Source organism: Salarias fasciatus, chromosome 1, assembly GCF_902148845.1.
Source record: "Salarias fasciatus chromosome 1, fSalaFa1.1, whole genome shotgun sequence".
Lineage (NCBI taxonomy): Eukaryota > Metazoa > Chordata > Actinopteri > Blenniiformes > Blenniidae > Salarias > Salarias fasciatus.
This window is the reverse complement of record NC_043745.1, coordinates 39,299,807-39,319,824: the sequence shown is the minus strand read 5'-3', so window position 1 is coordinate 39,319,824 and position 20,018 is coordinate 39,299,807. Positions and strand designations below refer to the sequence as shown.

The 20,018-nt window shown below is 49.5% G+C and overlaps 2 protein-coding genes across 2 annotated transcripts in view; both read right to left on the bottom strand.

The window, feature by feature from the left end:
* Nucleotides 1–793: 793 nt before the first annotated feature.
* On the bottom strand, nt 794–2,777 carry LOC115405772 (multiple epidermal growth factor-like domains protein 11). The gene is made up of 2 exons (XM_030115508.1): nt 1,888–2,777; nt 794–1,036 (listed from the first exon to the last, which is right to left on the bottom strand). The coding sequence occupies exons 1-2, from the start codon at nt 1,961–1,963 to the stop codon at nt 858–860; spliced, it is 255 nt and encodes an 84-aa protein (XP_029971368.1). The 5' UTR covers nt 1,964–2,777; the 3' UTR covers nt 794–857.
* Nucleotides 2,778–4,285: 1,508 nt separating this feature from the next.
* Nucleotides 4,286–20,018, bottom strand: part of LOC115400003 (multiple epidermal growth factor-like domains protein 11) — a 40,065-nt gene continuing 24,332 nt past the window's right edge. The window contains 11 exon segments of the mRNA XM_030107683.1: nt 4,286–4,531; nt 4,614–4,667; nt 5,106–5,175; nt 6,541–6,674; nt 6,775–7,008; nt 7,082–7,210; nt 7,303–7,431; nt 8,128–8,256; nt 8,440–8,568; nt 18,065–18,199; nt 18,268–18,414. Of these exon segments, the coding sequence (XP_029963543.1) occupies nt 4,485–4,531; nt 4,614–4,667; nt 5,106–5,175; nt 6,541–6,674; nt 6,775–7,008; nt 7,082–7,210; nt 7,303–7,431; nt 8,128–8,256; nt 8,440–8,568; nt 18,065–18,199; nt 18,268–18,414 (1,337 nt within the window). The 3' untranslated portion in view covers nt 4,286–4,484.

The window sequence follows — 20,018 nt, the reverse complement described above, 5'->3', positions numbered from 1 at the left end:
ACAAGAATTCACCTAAACTAAACTAAACTAAACTAAAAAAAACTAAAGTAAACTTTCATGCAAAAAAAACCCCAGTGGCTGCAGCAGCGGTTTCCAACCTGTGGTCTGTGGCCCATCTCAGGGTCTCTGTTGAAATAATGCTCCTTCTTCTTTTCTGCTCATTTCATTTCAAAACTTTGTTTTTCTTCTTTCTGAATTGTTTTCAGCGGATTGTTAGCAGTTAGCAGTTAGCAGTTCTTTCAGGAACATTAAAATCAGGCTTTGATATTAAACTTCTAGAGTTTTATTTTTAATTCTGACATTTGATTTCTGATGTTCAGAAAACGGAATAATTCATTGAAAACTTTTTTTCCTTGGATTATTGATTGTTGTTGTAAATCTGAAGAACGTTGAGCCTTCAGAATGCCGGCGTTACAGAACGTCTCGGAACGTTAGAGAACGTCTTCTCTGCAGCTCCACATGTAAACAGGAAATAAGAAATGATGTGTAAAACTGTACACGAACCCGGAACCCCATGATGAGTCCATGCCCCACCCACTGCCCCGCCCCTGCCCCGCCCCCTGCCCCGCCCCCCTGATACCCCAGAAAGAGTCTCAGCTCAGAGAATTCAAACGTCTGAGGAGAGGACGAGTTTCTGTCCAACAGCTGGACCCGATATATTACAGTGGTCTCTCTCTCTCTCTCTCTCACTCTTACACACACACACACACACACACACACACACACACACACACACACACACACACACACACACACACACTGATAAATAAAGTCCCATCCCCCTCCTCCTGATGTAGCGTCAGACCCCCTGGTCCTCCTGGTCCCCCCCGGCCCCCCTGGTTCCGGCCCTGCTGGCTTCACAGCAGGGAGCTGGTGGGGCTGGCGGGCAGGTGGGGGGCGTGGCCCTGGGAGGGGCCGGGGCGCGCCGGCAGCAGGTCGTAGTGTCCCGGGATGTGGCTGTTCCGCGGCAGGTCGTACGGGTTCTGGCAGTGGGACGGGACCGGCGGCGCCCCCTGCAGGACGCTGACACCGGGCTCTGGAAGCAGGAAGGACAGAGGGACTCAGTTTATCCACCGGCCTGGAAAACCTGTCACCACTGGGTGGCAGCAGAGAGCCGCTGATAATCATTTCCTGACGCCGCCATCTGGTGGCAGCAGGTGGAATTACAAGAGCTGCTTTCAATCAATGTGACGCTTTAAAAAAGAGAAATGACAAAAATAACGTTTAACGTCCCAGAATGATGAAAGTTCAGTAATTAAAGGCATCATGGACGATGTTTTAGCCAATGAATGGCGTGATGATAGCATCAACTATTGGTCCTCCGACATGTCCATCACGCTGGAGAAATACTTGCGCGTCACGCCATCAAGCGCGCTCGTAGGAGCAGCAGAGCAGGTAGGATGGTCTGGCGCATGAGCGTTTTCAAAAAGCGAGTAACAGACGTTTGGCTTCGACTTTTTCGAGAAAATCGTCCATTATACCTTTAACTCTCATAAACGCTGAAAAAATAGTTTTAACCATTTTAATTTCAAGAATGTTCAGGTTTAATGAGATAAATCTGTAACTTTCATGTTGACACAAAACATATTTCCTTCCTCATCAATGCCTTTAAATTTCATTTTGCTCTATTTCAGTCCTCTTTACTGGACATTTCTCACTTTAATCTCATAGTAAATGTCTAAAAAAAAACAATTAATCTTAACGATTAAAAAGCTCTGACTTTAATCTTAAAAAAAGTGAAATTTTAGAACCTTCAGTCGGTTTAGAAGAACCAAACTGGATTTTTTTTTTTCACTGAAACGCCTGAAATGCAACTCGACTTACATCTCAGTGACTAAAATCTCCTGCAGTTTTAAAGAAATGTGTGGAAATTTTGAAAAAGCTTACCCATGTGGTAGATGTTCCTGGTTGGCGGGGCGTTGCCGGCGGCGACGTGGTGCGGGTGGCGGCCCGGAGACTTCATCTCCACGTAGCTGCTCTCCGGCGGCCGCCAGTCGCCGATGGTGGCGTACGGGTTCTCGCTGTTCAGAGAGCAGCTGCTGGACTGAGAGCTCTTCAGGAAGTCTGGAGGACAGACGCAGAACCGGCCGTCACAACTCTGAAGAACCTGGGAGAACTCCGGAGAACTCGGGAGAACCACTGCTGGGTTGGTTAACTGGTCAACAGGTCAACTGGTCAACTGGTTAGCTGGACAACAGGTCAAATACTTAACTGTCAACAGGTCAAACGTTAACTGGTAACAGGTCAAATAGTTAACTGGTCAACAGGTCAGCTGGTTATCTGGTCAAGAATTTAACTAGTTAACAGGGTAAACTGCTCATGAGGTCAACAGTTCAGGTTTCAAAACAAACTGATCAGCAAGTCAAAGAGTAACTGGTTAACAGGCCAATAGGTTACCAAGTCAACTAATCAACAGGTCAAATGGTCAGAAAGTCAATGAGTAACTGGTTAACAGGTCAGCAGGTCAACAAGTTAACAAGTAAACTGGTAAGCAGTCGATGAGTAACAGGTCAACTGGTCAACAGGTCAACCGGTTAGTTGGTCAACAGGTCAACTGGCGAACACGTCAAATAGTTAACTGGTTATCTGTCAACAGGTAAACTGGTCAACAGTTAAATCAGACATGGGCAAACTACGGCCCGCGGGCCACATACAGCCCGTTAGCCCGTTGAAACGTATTAAAACAGACATAATCTCCAGGTTTTAGAAATCACAGTGCGTATGCTATTTCAATCTATTTACATTTTCTCCTTCCAGTATTGTGCATAATAGTGTATAAACACCGTATCTTGCATATTCCTTGAGACAAAGTTATTAACTGATAAGGGCTATTTTGTATATTTGAAAGTGTCTTCTCCAAAAGGACTGACGCTTCAAACTGATGTCTACAGAAGAGCATAAGGGCTGGGAAATGGAATTTATAGTCCTCACCAACTTTTAGTCCTCACATCGCTCCAAAAAATAATGAACCAGAATTTGAAAAAATATATATTTCTAACTAAAAGTTCTTTAAAAGGCATGACCGAAATTATTCACATCAATTGCTGTATTCAAAATATTTTTATGCAGTGCTTTAGTATATCTGGCCCAAACGGTCCAATACTCCTGGCCCCGCCCCTCTGGCAAATTTTACAACTCATTGTGGCCCGCGAGTCAAAAAGTTAACCCACCCCTGGGTTAAATAGTTAACTGGTCAACAGGTCAACTGGTTAGCTGTCAACAGGTAAACTGGTTCAAAGGTCAACTAGTTAACTGGTAAACAGGTCAAATAGATAACTGGATAGCTGTCAACAGGTCAACTGGTTAGCTGGTCAGCTGATTAGCTGTCAACAGGTAACCTGGTTCACAGGCCAACTAGTCAACTGGTCAACAGGTCAAATAGTTAACTGGTCAACTGGTCAACTAGTTAGCTGGTAAGCTGTCAACAGGGAAACTGGTTAACAGGTCAGCTGGTTAACTGGTCAAGAATTTAACTAGTTAACAGATAAACCGGTCATGAAGTCAACAGGTTAACAAGTTCAGGTTTCAAAAACTGATCAGTAAGTCAAAGAGCAATTGGTTAACAAGTCAACCAGTTAGCTGTCAACATGTCAAATACTTAACTGTCAACAGGTCAACTGGTTAAGTGGTCAACCGGTGGCTGGTCAAAAGGTCAAATAGTTAAATGGTCAACTGGTTAACTGTCAACAGGGAAACTGGGCATTAGGTCAATCGGTTAACTGGTTAAGGGGTTAACTGTCAACAAATAAACTGGTCAACAGGTCAGCTGGTTAACTGGTCAAGAATTTAACTAGTTAAAAGGTAAACTGGTCATGAGGTCAACAGGTTAACAAGTTCAAGTTTCAAAACAAACTGATCAGCAAGTGAAAGAGTAACTGGTTAACAGGTCAACTGGTCACCAAGTCAACTAATCAACTGGTTAGCGAGTCAAGGAGTAACAGGTCAGCAGGTTACCAGGTAAATATTTAAAATGGTCCACAGGTCAACTGGAGAGCAGGTCAACAGGGAAAATTGTTAAAAAGACAACTAGCCAACAGGTTAGCAAGCCAACTGGTTAACTGGTTAACAAGTCAACAGGTTAACAGGCCGATAGGCTAACAAGCAAACATTTCAACACGTCGACTGGTTAGCGAGTCAACGAGTAACAGGTCAACAGGCGAGCAAGTTAAGAGCAGCACAGGTTGACTGGTTAACATGTCAGAATTTCAGTAAGTTGGGAGGTTAACAGGTTAGTAGGTCAACAGGAAACATAACAGGTTAACATGTTAATACAGTAAACATGGTAACGAGTCCTGCTTCCAGAGGAGTCCTCATGTTTCTGCTGGAAACAAAACTCCAGCTTCAACATTCAGGAGTTTGAGGTCAAAGGTCAAGAAACAGGCGGAGACAAAGGAGGAGCTCTGTGAAGGAGAAGGAGGGTCTGTTAGAGGGAGAACAGCAGCAGAACCGGGTCAGAACCAGAACAGGAACAGGTGAGAACCGGGTCAGAACCAGAGCAGGACCGGGTCAGACAGCAGCATTCGGGCTCCACCTGTCAGGAACACATGCAGGGCACAGGCTGTGATTGGCTGACGGAGCAGGAGTGGGCGGGGCTTGGCTGAGGAGGGGGGTACCTCGGTAGTACGGCTCCACGTGGTAACTGTACCTCCGGTCGATGCAATACACACCTGAACACACACACACACAGTCAGAATACACGCCTGAACAGACAAACCGTCAGGATACACACCTGAACACACACACACCGTCAGGATAAATACCTCAACACACACACCGTCAGGATACACACCTGAACACACACGCACATCGTCAGGATACATACCTGAACACACACACCATCAGGATACACACCTGATCACACACACACCATCAGGATACACACCTGAACACACACACAGTCAGAATACACACCTGAACACACACACCGTCAGGATACACACCTGAACACACACACAGTCAGAATACACACCTGAACACAGGTGTGTGTGTGTGTGTGTGTGTGTGTGTGTGTGTGTGTGTGTGTGTGTGTGTGTGTGTGTGTGTGTGTGTGCTGCAGCCAGGACCCTGATAGAGACCCCGGGACTTGAACCGGGGGCCGAACTGACCGAGCTGGTTGAGGTTGCAGTACGCTCCCCACTCGGGGGCGCTGTTCCTGTGTCGCTTCTTTGTCTTCATCTGAGAATGAAACCAGGTGAGAGAACATCAGAGAGAACCAGGAGAACCCGGGAAACGAGTACTAGTAAAGTACCTGGTAACAGGAACTAGTAAAGTACCTGCTAACCTGGTAACAGGAACTAGTAAAGTACCTGTAACAGGAACTAGAATACGACCTGGTAACCTGGTAACAGGAACTAGTAAAGAACCTGCTAACAGGTCCTTGCAGGTAATGCAAAAGCCTAAAGGTTCCATCTCAGGGACTTGGAGACCAGGTTGAGACTCGAGTCTTGGTTTTCTTGGAGACTTCAGACGTCTCCAGGTGTCCAGACGGTCTCAGAGACGTCCCCACCAGCTGGGGACATTCATTTGATCCTTGACTGGGGAGACGTCTCTGTGGCAGTTCTGTGGCATTGCCGAGACATGTGGTGATGTCTGCAGACGACGCGGTGAGGTCGCCATGACGACGCAGCGATGCGACTGTGACTTCCGCAGGTGACACAGTGATGTCACCATGACTTTAGCAGAAGAGGCGGTGATGTCACGCTGAATTCCGCAAATGATGTAATGACATCACTGTGACTGCAGCAGATGACATCACCACGACGAAACGGTGATATCACCACGATGGAGCTGTGACATCACCATGACAACATGCTGATGTCACTGTGATTTCCACAGCTGATGTGGTGATGTCATCATAATGTCGCGGTGATGTCCCCGTGACTTCCGCAGATGATGAGGTGATGTCACCATGACAATGCAGTGACATCACCGTGACTTTGGCAGACGATGCAACGACATCACTGACTGCTGCAGATGACATCACCATCAGGAAGCAGTGATGTCACCATGACGACGAGGTGACGTCCCCGTGACTTCTGCAGATGACATCACCATGATGACACGGTGATGTAACTTTTGATTTCTACAGATGAGGTGATGTCATCATGATGACGCGGTGACACAGTGATGTCACCAACGATGATGTGATGATGTCACAGAGACTTTCACAGACGACACAGTGACATCACTGTGACTTCGGCAGATGACGCAACGACGTCACCATGACAATACGGTGATGTCACTGTGATTTCCACAGATAATGAGGTGATGTCACCATGACAACGCGGTGACATTCCCATGACTTTGGCAGATGATGCAGCGATGTCACCATGACGACGGCTGCGTCATGGCAGATGACGCTGTGGCGTCTCCAACACGTTGCCGTGGTGACAGCAGAAGCCATACTTTGGCCTCGCGAGTCGGGGCGGTGCCAGTGAGATGGGCCCTTCGTCAAGGAGTGGCGCTCACGGCGCCCCCCCCGGGGTGGGCGGGCCCACCGGGGTGGGCGGGGCTGTGTGGAGGCTGTGACTGCAGACCCACCTTGGCCGGCCTCCGCCTGTCGGCCGTGGCGTAGTGCGCAGCGCAGCCCAGGCTCCGGTAGGCGGGGTTGGAGAAGCAGCCGCTGCTGGGGGAGGAGTCGGGCGAGGACAGCAGGCCCGTGCACTGCAGCCCTGCTGTTGGCACATCAACACACACTCACACACTCCACGCTCCGCCGGCAGTCACCGCGGTAACGCCGGCGGTCACTGAAACCCGGGCGAGGACGCGGTTTACCTGACACGGAGAAGTCGGCGGCGTTGAGGTGCAGCGCTGGGGTGTAGCTGACGCTGGGGACCGGGTTCCCCTTCTCCCTCTGCCGGTACCGGAACCACACCACCAGGCCCAGCATGGCGGCGGCGAGCAGCAGCAGGAGGATGACTCCCAGCACGGCGCCGGCCGACGGGCGCCCGGACGCCAGCGCCGGGCCGATCTTCGTGTACGGGTTCAACTCCTCCATCACCAGGGCCGCTGAGCAGAAAAGGAAGTTCACACTGAGCACGGCCGCGGACGACGACGATGACGATGATGAAGAGCGCCTCACCCTGGTCGCAGCGGATCCCTTTGAACCCGGCGCTGCAGTAACAGGTTCCCGTCACGTAGTCACAGGTGGCGTTGTTGAGGCACTCGCACAGCTGCTGGCAGCCGTAGCCAAACGTTCCTGCAGGGCATTCTGGGAGAATGGCGAGAACGGCACCGTTACAGGAGCGCGCGCGTGTGTGCGTGTGTGTGTGTGTGTGTGTGTGTGCGCGCGCGCATACTCACTGAGCTCACAGCTTGGACCGATGAAGCCCGTCCTGCAGGAACAGAGTCCGTGCACGTGATCGCAGTCGGCGCCGTTCTGACAGCGACACACTTCAGAACACTGAGAGCCGAAGAACCCAGAGGGACATCCTGCAGAACACACACTGGATAGAGCATCTTCCCCCTCTGACATCGATTCTAGAGCATCTTCCTCCTCTGACATCGATTCTAGAGCATCTTCCTCCTCTGACATCGATTCTAGAGCATCTTCCTCCTCTGACATCGATTCTAGAGCATCTTCCTCCTCTGACATCAGATTCTAGAGCATCTTCCTCCTCTGACATCGATTCTAGAGCATCTTCCTCCTCTGACATCAGATTCTAGAGCATCTTCCTCCTCTGACATCGATTCTAGAGCATCTTCCTCCTCTGACATCGATTCTAGAGCATCCTCCTCCTCTGCCATGCTCATGCTATCTCAGGAACACCTTTCCTCCTCCAGCAGACAGGATCCACCACTGTTTTCAAACATTTCACAGACAGCTGCACTCCCTATTTTGTGTTTCACTCATGAGTCAGAGTCATGTGACCGATCACACACACACACACACACACACACACACACACACACACACAAACACACACACCTGGCGACTCACAGTCACACTCTGTGTGTGTGTACATGCCTTTCTGTGTTCTCTCTCATCTCCTGACCCTGAGATCATCATGAGGGCCTCTCTGTAACTTCACAAATCGACCACAAGAGGGCAGTGTAGGACTGACCAATTCCAGCAGAGAACTGCAAGGTGTGTGTGCGTGCGTGTGCGTGTGTGTGTGTGTGTCCTACGCTGGGTGCAGTACAGTCCCGTCCATCCCGGGCTGCAGAGACACTCTCCGTCCGTCGCGCTGCACTCGGCGCCGTTGTGACAGTTACAGGTGTGGATGCAGTCTGGACCCCAGAGACCCTGAGGACAGGCTGAGACACACACACACACACACACACACACAGAAATAAACACACATCATCGAAATAAACAAACATCATAATCAAGAAAGAAACTCCAGATTCCTGGAGACTGGACCGCCTCTGTACCCCCGTCGGTTCCCGTCTGGAGGTTCTAACGTCTGTCCGGCAGTTCTCGTGTCCGGCGGTTCTTACGTTTGGAGCAGTCGGTTCCGATCCAGCCCGGGTAGCACTGGCAGGACCCGTCGATGGGGTTGCAGGTTCCGTTGTTGGTGCAGACACACGTCTCGGCGCAGGATTTCCCGAACCGTCCGGCGGGACAAACTGAGGACCAAACCGAGACACATCCAGAGAGTCAGACGGGTTCTGGAGGACCAGACCGGAACCAGACCTGTGGAGGTCCCAGAGGGACGGAACCAGTCTGGCTGCTGGAGGGAAGAGGTCTGGTTCAGTGGGAGGCTCAGTCTGGACCTGGCTCTAAACCTGGTTTAGACCTCGGTCTGGGTCTGGCTTTAGACCTGGGTTTGGGTCTGGCTTTAGACCTGGGTCTGGGTCTGGTTTTAGCCCTGGTCTGGATCTGGTTTTCAACCTGGCTCTAGACCTGGGTCTGGACCTGGTCTGGATCTGGCTTTAGACCTGGCTTTAGACCTGGTTTAGCCCTGGTCTGGACCTGGCTTTAGTCCTGGTTTAGCCCTGGTCTGCATCTGGTTTGAGACCTGGTCTGGGTCTGGTTCTAGCTTTTGACCTTGTTTTCAGTCTTCCTGCCGTGATGCCTTCAGGGACCGCAGGACAGATGGCCACTGGAGCTCAGATAAAACAGGAAGCTCCATTCTGAAGAGAGCGATCATGAATTCATGAGGTCTGGCCGTTTTCTGATGATCACCAACTGGCAGGAGCGAGCGCACGTCTGCGAGTGCACGTCTGCGAGTGCACGTCTGCGAGCCCACGTGCGCTTGCAGCCACGTCTTTACATTTTAACACCTCACTGTGTCAAAGTTGTGAAAAAGACGAGCGGGCAGTGAACATGACGCTGCAGGTTGTCCTGTTACTCCGTCTCCTCATTAAACACTTCGGCCTGTCAGCCTCTTCGGCCCGCAGCGCCCGTGGTGAACCCCAGGGGGCGGCGGCGGGAGAGACGGAGCCGGGGCTTCAAAGAGCGGCAGTCTGCCGGGTTCAGACGGGCTAATGAGCAGGACGGACGCCGGCGGCTGCTTCCCCGGTGAGCGTGCACGTCAGCGTCGCCCACGGTCACGACTCTGGACCTCTGGGTAACGGACCGGCAGACCCAGACCCCACCGGACCGACCGGGGCCGAGTGCCGAGCGCAGCCGCCAAGAAGCTGACATTTAGAATCGGTTACAAAACCCTGGTTCCCAACGCGAATGTGCCGGTACGGTCCGGTACGGCACAGTACCGGCACATTCGCATGACCCGGGGGTTGGCAACCGGAGGACCGCCGCCATATTGGAGTGAAAACAACCAGTTACACGCCCTTTCATTACATACAGTAATGTGCGTTCGTGTTCTTTAACGTTGAAAATGTCGACTGATAAGGAGAGCAGGGACGCTGTTGTGTTGTCAGACCAAGTGGACAATCTTGACGTAACACAAAGACCGGTACCGGGAGAAACTACGGATTTCAGGCTGCAGCAGGACCCGTACTTCGAGCCAGCCGCCTGTTCCAGCCATGCACGGCTGAGACTCAAGAACCCCGCGACCTGGAGTACGCCGACACTTAGTGTGTAGATCTGCTAACTTACAACTCCAGGCCAAATTGGACTTGTTGATCACGGAAGTCATTTAACCCGGACTCTGTACCGGATCCAACAGCCGTCTGCTCCACTTCAACGAGTGTAAAAAGTGACAAATATGCTGTGAGGATGGTTTCTTTCAACTGTGTCTCAAACAAAAAGCTGCTGCGTTCACACCGGACACGTCGCAAGCGTCGTGAGCGGCGCTTTTCTATGCAAAGTCTATGGACGAGCGTCGTGGAGCGGCGGGCGGCGGGGCGGCGCTTCTGGAGCATCAGGAGCGTCGACTTTCAAGCGTTTCGAGCGTCGACGCCCACGACGGCATCCCCGGCGTCAGGAGCGTCGTGAGAGTCGCTTTTTGAGAGTTCGGAAAACTGAACTTTCGACGCGCTGCCGCTGGGCGTCAACCAATCAGAGACGATCCCTCCAGTGCTACGTCACTACGTTTCACTACGTTTCACGTCGTTTACGTCAGGACCAGGAGTGCGGAAAAGAAAGACAACGATGGAGGACAAGTTGATTGCGGCTGTGTGCGCTCGTCCCGAGCTGTAAGACACGTCGTCTTTCCACCACCGAGACAAGAATAGGAAGGATCTTGCTTGGGGGAGGATCAGTGAGGAGATCGGGGTCCCGAGTAAGTTATCTAAACTTTTCATGACGCTGTTTTGTGAGCTACATTCAGTCAGAACACTGTACAGCCGCTGCTATCTTTCCCGCTAAAACGAATGTTTATACAGAGGAACTGTGCAAAAATGGGTGGAAGAGCCTGAGGGACAAGTACACCAAGGAGTCCAGGAAGGAGCAAGAGAGCAGGAAGGAGAGTGGTTCAGAGGCTGGGTCAGCCAAGGGGTGGAAATACCGAGCTGTTATCCTTCCTCGACCCCCACATCGCCCCACGGGAGACGTCAGGCAACATGTCGAGGGTCGAGGAAGAGGAGGAAGCAGGGTACGAGCACCCAGAGGAGCCACAGGAAGAAGCAGCAGCAGGGATGTCAGGTGCTTGATATGTCTGATTTTGTTGAAAAAAAAACACTCACACAAACATTTTATGATCGCTAAACAAAATACTGGTTTCTGTCTGATCAGTAGCAGGAGAACAAGCAGTGGAAATAATATCAATACTATTTATTTTTAGGAAAACTAGAACAAAAAACAGAAACAGTGCATTTATTTAAATATTTATTTTTTCACACAGAACCTGCTGACATAGAACCTGGGACAGAACCATCCTCTTCAGACCCAGAGTCCCCTGTGCCTGAACCACCGGCTGCTGCTGCTGCTGCCAGGCTGGCCTTCCTCTGCTCCGACACCTTCAGGGGTGCAGGAATTCTGCTAAGGTTGAGAATCTAGGGATATTTTGAAAGCTTTGAAAAAGATCCACACAATCAAGTAGATTCCAAAAACTATTATAGATCTTTCTATCTTTTTGGGGAGCTACGTGTTTGTGTCATAAAAATATTTCTTTGGAAACTTTTATCATACTTTTGGGTCCAGTAGTCATTTGTTTGTGCGTCTTTGAATGATGAACTGTGAATCTTGGGATTTTACTGAATTTTTTTAGATGCCCTTTTTTTTTTTTGGTTTACATTTACAGAAATATACAGCAAATAAAGGCTGTGAGAAAACTTGCATGCTTGTGAGCTAAATTTGGCTCCCAGATGTGAAATAATCATGGTCAATTTAAATAGCAATTTTACTACGAATGCTCTTTTACTTTGATATAATTTAACATAAAGTTGTTTATATACTGTTAAATGACACATACTCTTCTTTTAACACAGAATTTAGTTGCTTCTGTTATTTTCTTTGTAATAATTAGTTGAATTGTGGGTGAAACATTTCAGCTGCCAGGATTCTCAGCGCCCTGTGTTCTTTCGCGGCTCCAGGACTCAGAGCCATCAGCCTTTGAGCGGGAGATGCTGGCAGAACTGAGGACACCCTCCTCAGAAGATGAGCACTTCCTCCTCTCTCTGCTTCCTCTCCTGCAAAAAGTGCCGCCTCAATCTAAAGATTTCGTCAAATTTCAAATACAGAAATTATTATATGAAAGCAGCACTTTTATGCTAAATTTGGAACAATTGGAGCCAACTGAGTAATTTGACCTGAATGAGGTGAAGCTTTCTGCAGGAGAGGAACCAGACTCCGGTGTGTCCCTCCTCTTCCACCGCACCTCCTCCAATCAAGATCCTTTCTATTCTTGTCTATATTTTATGTATATAGTTTCATGTTTTTTTTAAATAAAAAAAAAGTTATGCTCTCTGCAACTCTTTTCTGTTTTTGACTGTGACTGTATGTGTGTGTGTATGTGTGTGTGTGCACACCTTTATCATTTTATAGTCCTGATTGATTGAAAATGTTGATTTCCCCAATTGTAGATATTTAGTTTCATATGATCTTAGAAGAAAAAAAAACAGTTTTTTGTTGGAAATGTGTTTTATTTATTTCACCTTGTGCTGTTTAGACTGGTCTGAATGTGCATGTTGTGATGAAACAGAAGTCTGGGGAAGGAGAAGAGTCTGGCAGCCATTACCTGCAAACAGGATGAAAAAAGCCCCAAAGAGCATTTAATATAGAAACATACACAAGAAAAACATTAATAAACTCTTTTTATTAGTACATTGTTAAATGTAGATGCTTAAATGTTATAATAGAAGGAGTGCTCTTTAGGTATTTGTGGGTCAGTCCTGTGAGGACAGGACTGTCCTGCTGGCTCCTCGGTTCTGCTCCCTCCTCGCAGAAGTGGGCCATAAACGCATCTCGAGCGTTGAGTGCGTCTCGGGTCGCTTTGTTGGCCCCCATCCGCCGCACACCTGGAAGTGGCTCCTCATGCTCCACGGTTCCTCTGAATGCAGGCGCTCGCCCGTCTGCAGACGTCCTCATGAAGTAGTGGAGAACACACGTCGCCTTCACACACTTCTCAACAACTTCAGGGTGGATTTCCAGCAGAGTGCGGAACATTCTCCACTGTGACGACCAAATCCCGAACGCATCCTCCACCACCAGCCGGGCCGGGAGAGGCGGGAGTTAAAGATGCGCCGCTCCAGGGTTCGACCACCACGTCCAGGAAAGAGGTGCATCAGGTAGAGGCGAAGAGGAAACGCCTCGTCTGCCACAAACACATGAGGCTGGGATCCTCGGGGGTCAGCTCCGGGTCGGTGCTGGTCTGGAGGCAGATCCAGTGTAACCGCACGCAGACCCTGCCAAAGATCCCTCCATCGCTGGTTCTGCCATAACCTCCAACATCTGTCACCCTGAACCTGTACCTCGCATCTGCAACAGCCAGCAGGACCAGGGAATGGTCAACTTGTAGTTGAAATACAGGGAGCCAGAGTTGGGGGGGGGCTTCATCTGAATGTGCTTCCCATCCACAGCACCACAGCACAGAGGAAAGTTCCACCGCTCCTGGAACTCCTCCGCAATGGACCTGCAGTCCTCTGCTCCAGGAACAGGCAGAAACTCCTCCACCAGGCTCTCCAGGTGACTGTCACCACCGGTGGGGTTATCTCACCCTGCAGCTGCTGGCAGTGGTCCTGGAGGAGTCCCCAGTGGCCACAAACCTGCAAGCAATAATAAACTGCATATTTTTGACCACATAATCATATTAATTCACTCATAAAATTGAAAATCTTTTTTTCTAATGTCTATAAAACCTACTGCAAATGACATTTAACTAGCAGACAATGTGGTTTTTTACTGTAAATTTAGTGACATGCATAGCACGTGGGGAGCAAAACATCAATAACTCCATCTGTAGATATTGTCACAAAATAATTTAGTCCATACTGCGTGTCTGTCACCTGTCACCAGGTGTCATAGTGTCACATTCGCTCTCTGTGATGTCGCCTGTTCAGAACACGTTTAGTGCTGCTCATGAAAGTTTAGCATACATTACAGCAGGCTACATATGAACACGTCTACACCAGCTTAGCATATTTGCTCTTTATATAAATAACGTTAAGTAAAAGAAAACGTAGGGATAGGCTGACCCTGCTTTCTCCCAAGACTGTGTGCTAATTTATCCAGCACTATATGTGCTTTATGTGATTAAAAAGTGCATTTTGTAAGATAAAATCATAAAACAATGTCACTGACTAACCGGAGACAGATGGACAGGCGCTCTTCAGGAGGAATTGAGCGTCTGTAGTTGGTGTCCTGGAGACTGATCCGAGCACTGATGCAGGCCAGCAGGTCGTCAAACTGGGCCCGGGAGAGACGACAGTAGCCCTGGAGGCGACCCTCATCCTCCCGCAGCTCCTGGAGCAAATGGTGAAACTCCCCAAATTCAGAACGCCTCTGAATAATGGGATGAACCCAGAGACGACGCCCATGTGCCCGACGACGAGGCGGTCTAGCTTTATTGAACAAATAAAGCCAAGCCACTCCTGATGCGATCCGCCATAGCTGGAAACAGAAATCAGCCTCCCGCGCGCCAAAAACTGACGCGCATCAAGAGCGTCGCGAGCGTCGTGACCACCTGGTGTCAAGCGTCGTGCTTGAAGCGTCACGAGCGTCAGCTTCGAGGCGTCCCAAGCGTCGACAACGCCCACGACGCCGGTGTGAACGCAGCATAGTCTGAACGCTCCAGCTGCACTTTGACCACCGAGTGTTTGTTTTATAACAACTTTAAAATCCAGATGCAACAATTGGACACGCCCCCCTCACCCGCACCTCCAGACACAAAACGCAACACAACGCAAGATCCGTTTGCTCCACCGCAACATGTTGGATATCATATGAAACTAGAAAATCTACACTTTAAGACGACACCAGGCAGAATATTCTCTGAGCCGACCAGCTCCCGTCAGCCGCAAAACAACCCGAAAACTGATATCTTCACATTTCACAGCCAGCACCTCAGATCGCCTGTTTCTCACACAGTGAGAAACAGGCTACGATATGGTACAGTACGGTACGGTACGATATGGTACAGTACAGTACGGTACGATATGGTACGGTACGATACGATACGGTACGGTACAATATGGTACAGTACGGTACGATACGGTACAGTACAGTACGGTACGATATGGTACAGTACGGTACGGTACAGTACGGTACGGTACGATATGGTACGGTACGATATGGTACGGTACAATATGTTACAGTACGGTACGGTACAGTACGGTACGGTACGATATGGTACAGTACGGTACGGTACAGTACGGCACGATATGGTACGGTACAGTACGGTACGGTATGGTACGGTACGATGTGGTACGGTACGGTACGGTACGATATGATACGGTACAGTACGATATGGTACAGTATGGTACGGTACAGTATGGTACGGTATGATATGGTACAGTACGGTACAGTACGGTACGGTACGATATGGTACAGTACGGCACGATACGGTACAGTACAGTACGATATGGTACAGTACAGTATGGTACGATATGGTACAGTACGGTATGATATGGTACAGTACGGTACAGTACGGTACGGTACGATATGGTACAGTACGGCACGATACGGTACAGTACAGTACGATATGGTACAGTACAGTATGGTACGATATGGTACAGTACGGTACGATATGGTACGGTACGGTACAGTACGGTACGGTACGATATGGTACGGTACGATGTGGTACAGTACGGTATGATACGGTACAGTACGGTACGATATGGTACAGTACGGTACGGTACAGTACGGTACAGTACGGTACAGTACGGTACGGTACAGTACGGTACAGTACGGTACGGTACAGTACGGTACGGTACAGTACGGTATGATACGGTACAGTACGGTACGGTACAGTACGGTATGATACGGTACAGTACAGTACGGTATGATACGGTACAGTACAGTACGGTATGATATGGTACAGTACGGTACAGTACGGTACGGTACAATATGGTACAGTACGGTACGATACGGTACAGTACAGTACGGTACGATATGGTACAGTACGGTACGGGACGATATGGTACGGTACGGTACGATATGGTACAGTACGGTACGGTACAGTACGGTACGGTACGATATGGTACGGTACGATATGGTACGGTACAATATGTTACAGTACGGTACGGTACAGTACGGTACGGTACGATATGGTACAGTACGGTACGGTACAGTACGGCACGATATGGTACGGTACAGTACGGTACGGTATGGTACGGTACGATGTGGTACGGTACGGTACGGTACGATATGATACGGTACAGTACGATATGGTACAGTATGGTACGGTACAGTATGGTACGGTACAGTATGGTACGGTATGATATGGTACAGTACGGTACAGTACGGTACGGTACGATATGGTACAGTACAGTATGGTACGATATGGTACAGTACGGTACGATATGGTATGGTACGGTACAGTACGGTACGGTACGAAATGGTACGGTACGATGTGGTACAGTACGGTATGATACGGTACAGTACGGTACGATATGGTACGGTACGGTACAGTACGGTATGATACGGTACAGTACGGTACGGTACAGTACGGTATGATACGGTACAGTACGGTACGATATGGTACGGTACGGTACAGTACGGTATGATACGGTACAGTACGGTACGGTACAGTACGGTATGATACGGTACAGTACGGTACGGTACAGTACGGTACAGTACGGTACGGTACAGTACGGTACGGTACAGTACGGTACGGTACAGTACGGTATGATACGGTACAGTACGGTACGGTACAGTACGGTATGATACGGTACAGTACAGTACGGTATGATACGGTACAGTACAGTACGGTATGATATGGTACAGTACGGTACGGTACGGTACGGTACAGTACGGTACGATATGGTACGGTACGATGTGGTACAGTACGGTATGATATGGTACAGTACGGTACGGTATGGTACAGTACGGTACGATATGGTACAATAGATAATATCTGATCAAATCAGATAATAGAGCATCTTCCCCCTCTAACATCAGATTATAGAGCATTTTTATCATTCTCACTTCTGTGTCAGCTAAAGCTATACGAGCAGAACAGAGATGCATTGTTGGAGTAAAAAAACAAATAACGTGAGCAGGAGATTAAAATAAAGGGATGCAATCGGAGATCCAGCAGAGGCCGATTCAGGTCAGCGACCCAGAACTTCGGGATGTTCCCGCTCTCCAAATCTGAGGTTCCACTTCAAAACACGCTGGGTTCTGCTGACTAAAGCCTGCGAATGACTCTCCTTCCTCTCAGCCGCCGTCTGGAGGGCGGAGTCACTGACATCATTCAGTCAGAGAAAAGAGCGTCGAGATGAAAGAGACGCTCCCTGCTGGAGGTCTGGAGCAATGCAGGGTGGGACACCGCCGCCACCATCCCCAAAACTTTCATGTTTACACAGCAACATTCTGAAAACGATGTTCATCGCCATGGAAACGGCAGAAACAAGGAAAACGATGCAGTGAGCTTGGTGAACCACCAGCTGGCGCTGTTGGTTTCTGTTGCAGTCTCTCTACTGAGCGCGTGCAGAACAGCTCTTCATCACGGCCTGACGAGCAGCAACGCTTCCGCAGGTGTCGTATCCAGGCAGGCACCCCGATAGAAACGGCGCCCCCTGCTGGGACTTCCTGTTTAGCTTCACTTTCACTTATTAAAGAGGCAAAAAACAATTTGACATCACACAACGGTTTCACGTTTTGGACCAGTTACGGATTGGTTTATCACTTTTTGGACTAGTTCTGGACTGGTTTCAGACTTTTTGGTCTAGTTATGGACAAGTTTAGGATTTTTTTGGACTAGTTATGGACTCATTAATGACTGGACTAATTTTGGACTGGTTTACGAATTTTTTGGACTAATTCTGGACTGGTTTCAGACTATTTTGACTAGTTTTGGAGTGGTTTCAGAATTTTTGTACTGGTTGATGACTTTTGGACTATTTCAGGACTTTTTTTTTAGAGGTTTTTTTTTTACTAGTTCTAGATTAGTTTTAAACTTTTTGGACTAGTGCTGGACTGGCTTGTGACTTTTTTAACTAGTTATGGACACGTTTTAGATTCTTTGGACTAATTCTGGGCAGGAAAATGACTTTTTGGACTAGTTCTAGACTGGTTTCAGACTTCTTGGACTACGTTTGGACTGGTTCATGAACCCACCTTGGTTGCAGAGGGAGCCGTGGAAGCCGGGCAGACACTCGCAGTGTCCGGAGACGTGGTGACAGGGTCCATCGCTGTGGACGCACTGAGGACAGGCCTGGCTGCAGCGCTGGCCGAAGAACCCCGCAGGACAGGCTGCAGCGAGAGAGCGGTGATGGGAGCGCCCGTCTGATAGCGCGAACGCCAACCAGCGGGGTGTTTACCTCGTCTGCAGCTGTTGCCGCGGTAACCGGGAGCGCACACGCAGGAGCCGTCCTCCGGGGAGCAGGAGCCTCCGTTCAGACAGCTGCAGCTGGACGAGCAGTCCGGGCCCCAGCGGCCCCCGACACACACACCGTCACAGCGCACGCCTGCGCGCGCGCGCACACACACACACACACACACACACACGTTTGTATTTATATCCTCGTGGGGACCTTCCATTGACTCCCATTCATGTCTAACTCCTAACCCTAACCCACACCAAAACAAAGCGTAGCCCTAAAGAAATGTTTTTGCACTTTTACTTTTTTCAGTAACAACTTGGCCAAGAAAACACTGTTTCCCCTCATGGGGACCCAAAAAAATGTCCCCACGAGGCAGGTTGTGCCAGGTTTTCCTATCCTTGTGGGGACATTTGGTCCCCACAAGCATAGAAATACCCGTACGTACACACACACACACACACACACACACACACACACACACACACACACACACACACACACACACACACACACACACACACACCTGCACACACATAAAAGTTTAGAAAGTTTCCTGTGATTCTCTGAGACTTTTTACTCTTTAATACCCTGAAATGTCTCCATCTTTCATCAGCGTTGCATATGTGTGTGTGTGTGTGTGTGTGTGTGTGTGTGTGTGTGTGTGTGCGTGCTGCTCAGCAGGGATGGAGGCTTCTCACTGTACGTCCATCCTCACAATCAGCCACACAGCCAGATAATAACACAGAGGAGTGTGTGTGTGTGTGTGTGTGTGTGTGTGTGTGTGTGTGTGTGTGTGTGTGTGTGTGTGTGTGTGTGATGGATCTATCTGTCCATGCAGTGAGAGAGCAGGAGAGAGAAAGATGAGAGAAAACAGGAAAACCTAAAAGATTCTTGAGACGATGAGAGAAAAAGAAATCAGACCAGGGACCAGGACTGGGACCAGGACTGGGACCAGGACTGGGACCAGGACTGGGACCAGGACTGGGACCAGGAGAATGTGGACTGGGACCAGGGTCTGGACCAGGATCTGGGCCATGATCTGGGCCAGGGTCAGACTCAGACGTTGTCCTTCAGAGTCTGGAGTTCTAAAAGTTCTGACCGGCTTCCTGTTCCTACCAGAACTCACTCGGGGGTCGGCGTGGAGTCATCATCATCATCATCATCATCATCACCATCCTCATCATCATCCTAATCATCATCCTCACCCTCATCATCATCACCATCATCATCCTAATCATCATCCTCACCCTCATCATCATCATCATCACCATCCTCATCCTTGTCACCGTCATCATCACCATCCTCATCATCACCATTATCCTCATCATCATCACCGTCATCATCATCATCCTCCTCTGGTCTGGACTCCGCTGCTCATTGACCATCAGGAGGAGAACTGGAAGAAGTCTTGGTGTCGGTGGAGGAAATGAGACACTGCTCTCTATCTGACCCCCCCTCCCCCACTTCCACCCCCCCTCCTCCACCCCCCTCTTCCTCCCCCCCCCCCCCCCCCCCCCAGGCGGTGTCAGTGAGGATGATTTACTGCAGTCAGCCCGACTCTCCGTCCCCTTCAGAGTTATAGCTCCAAGTCTGTCGCCTGCTGGACTGATTTGTTGGTGGCGTTCAGCCCCCACCCCCCCAGCCCCCACCCCCCCCTCCTCAGTCTGCTCAGGTATTCCCCCCACCCCCTCCCCCGCCCCCGCCGCCCTCCGGGCTGATCATTCGGAAGCGTCCAGCCTTCATCATGA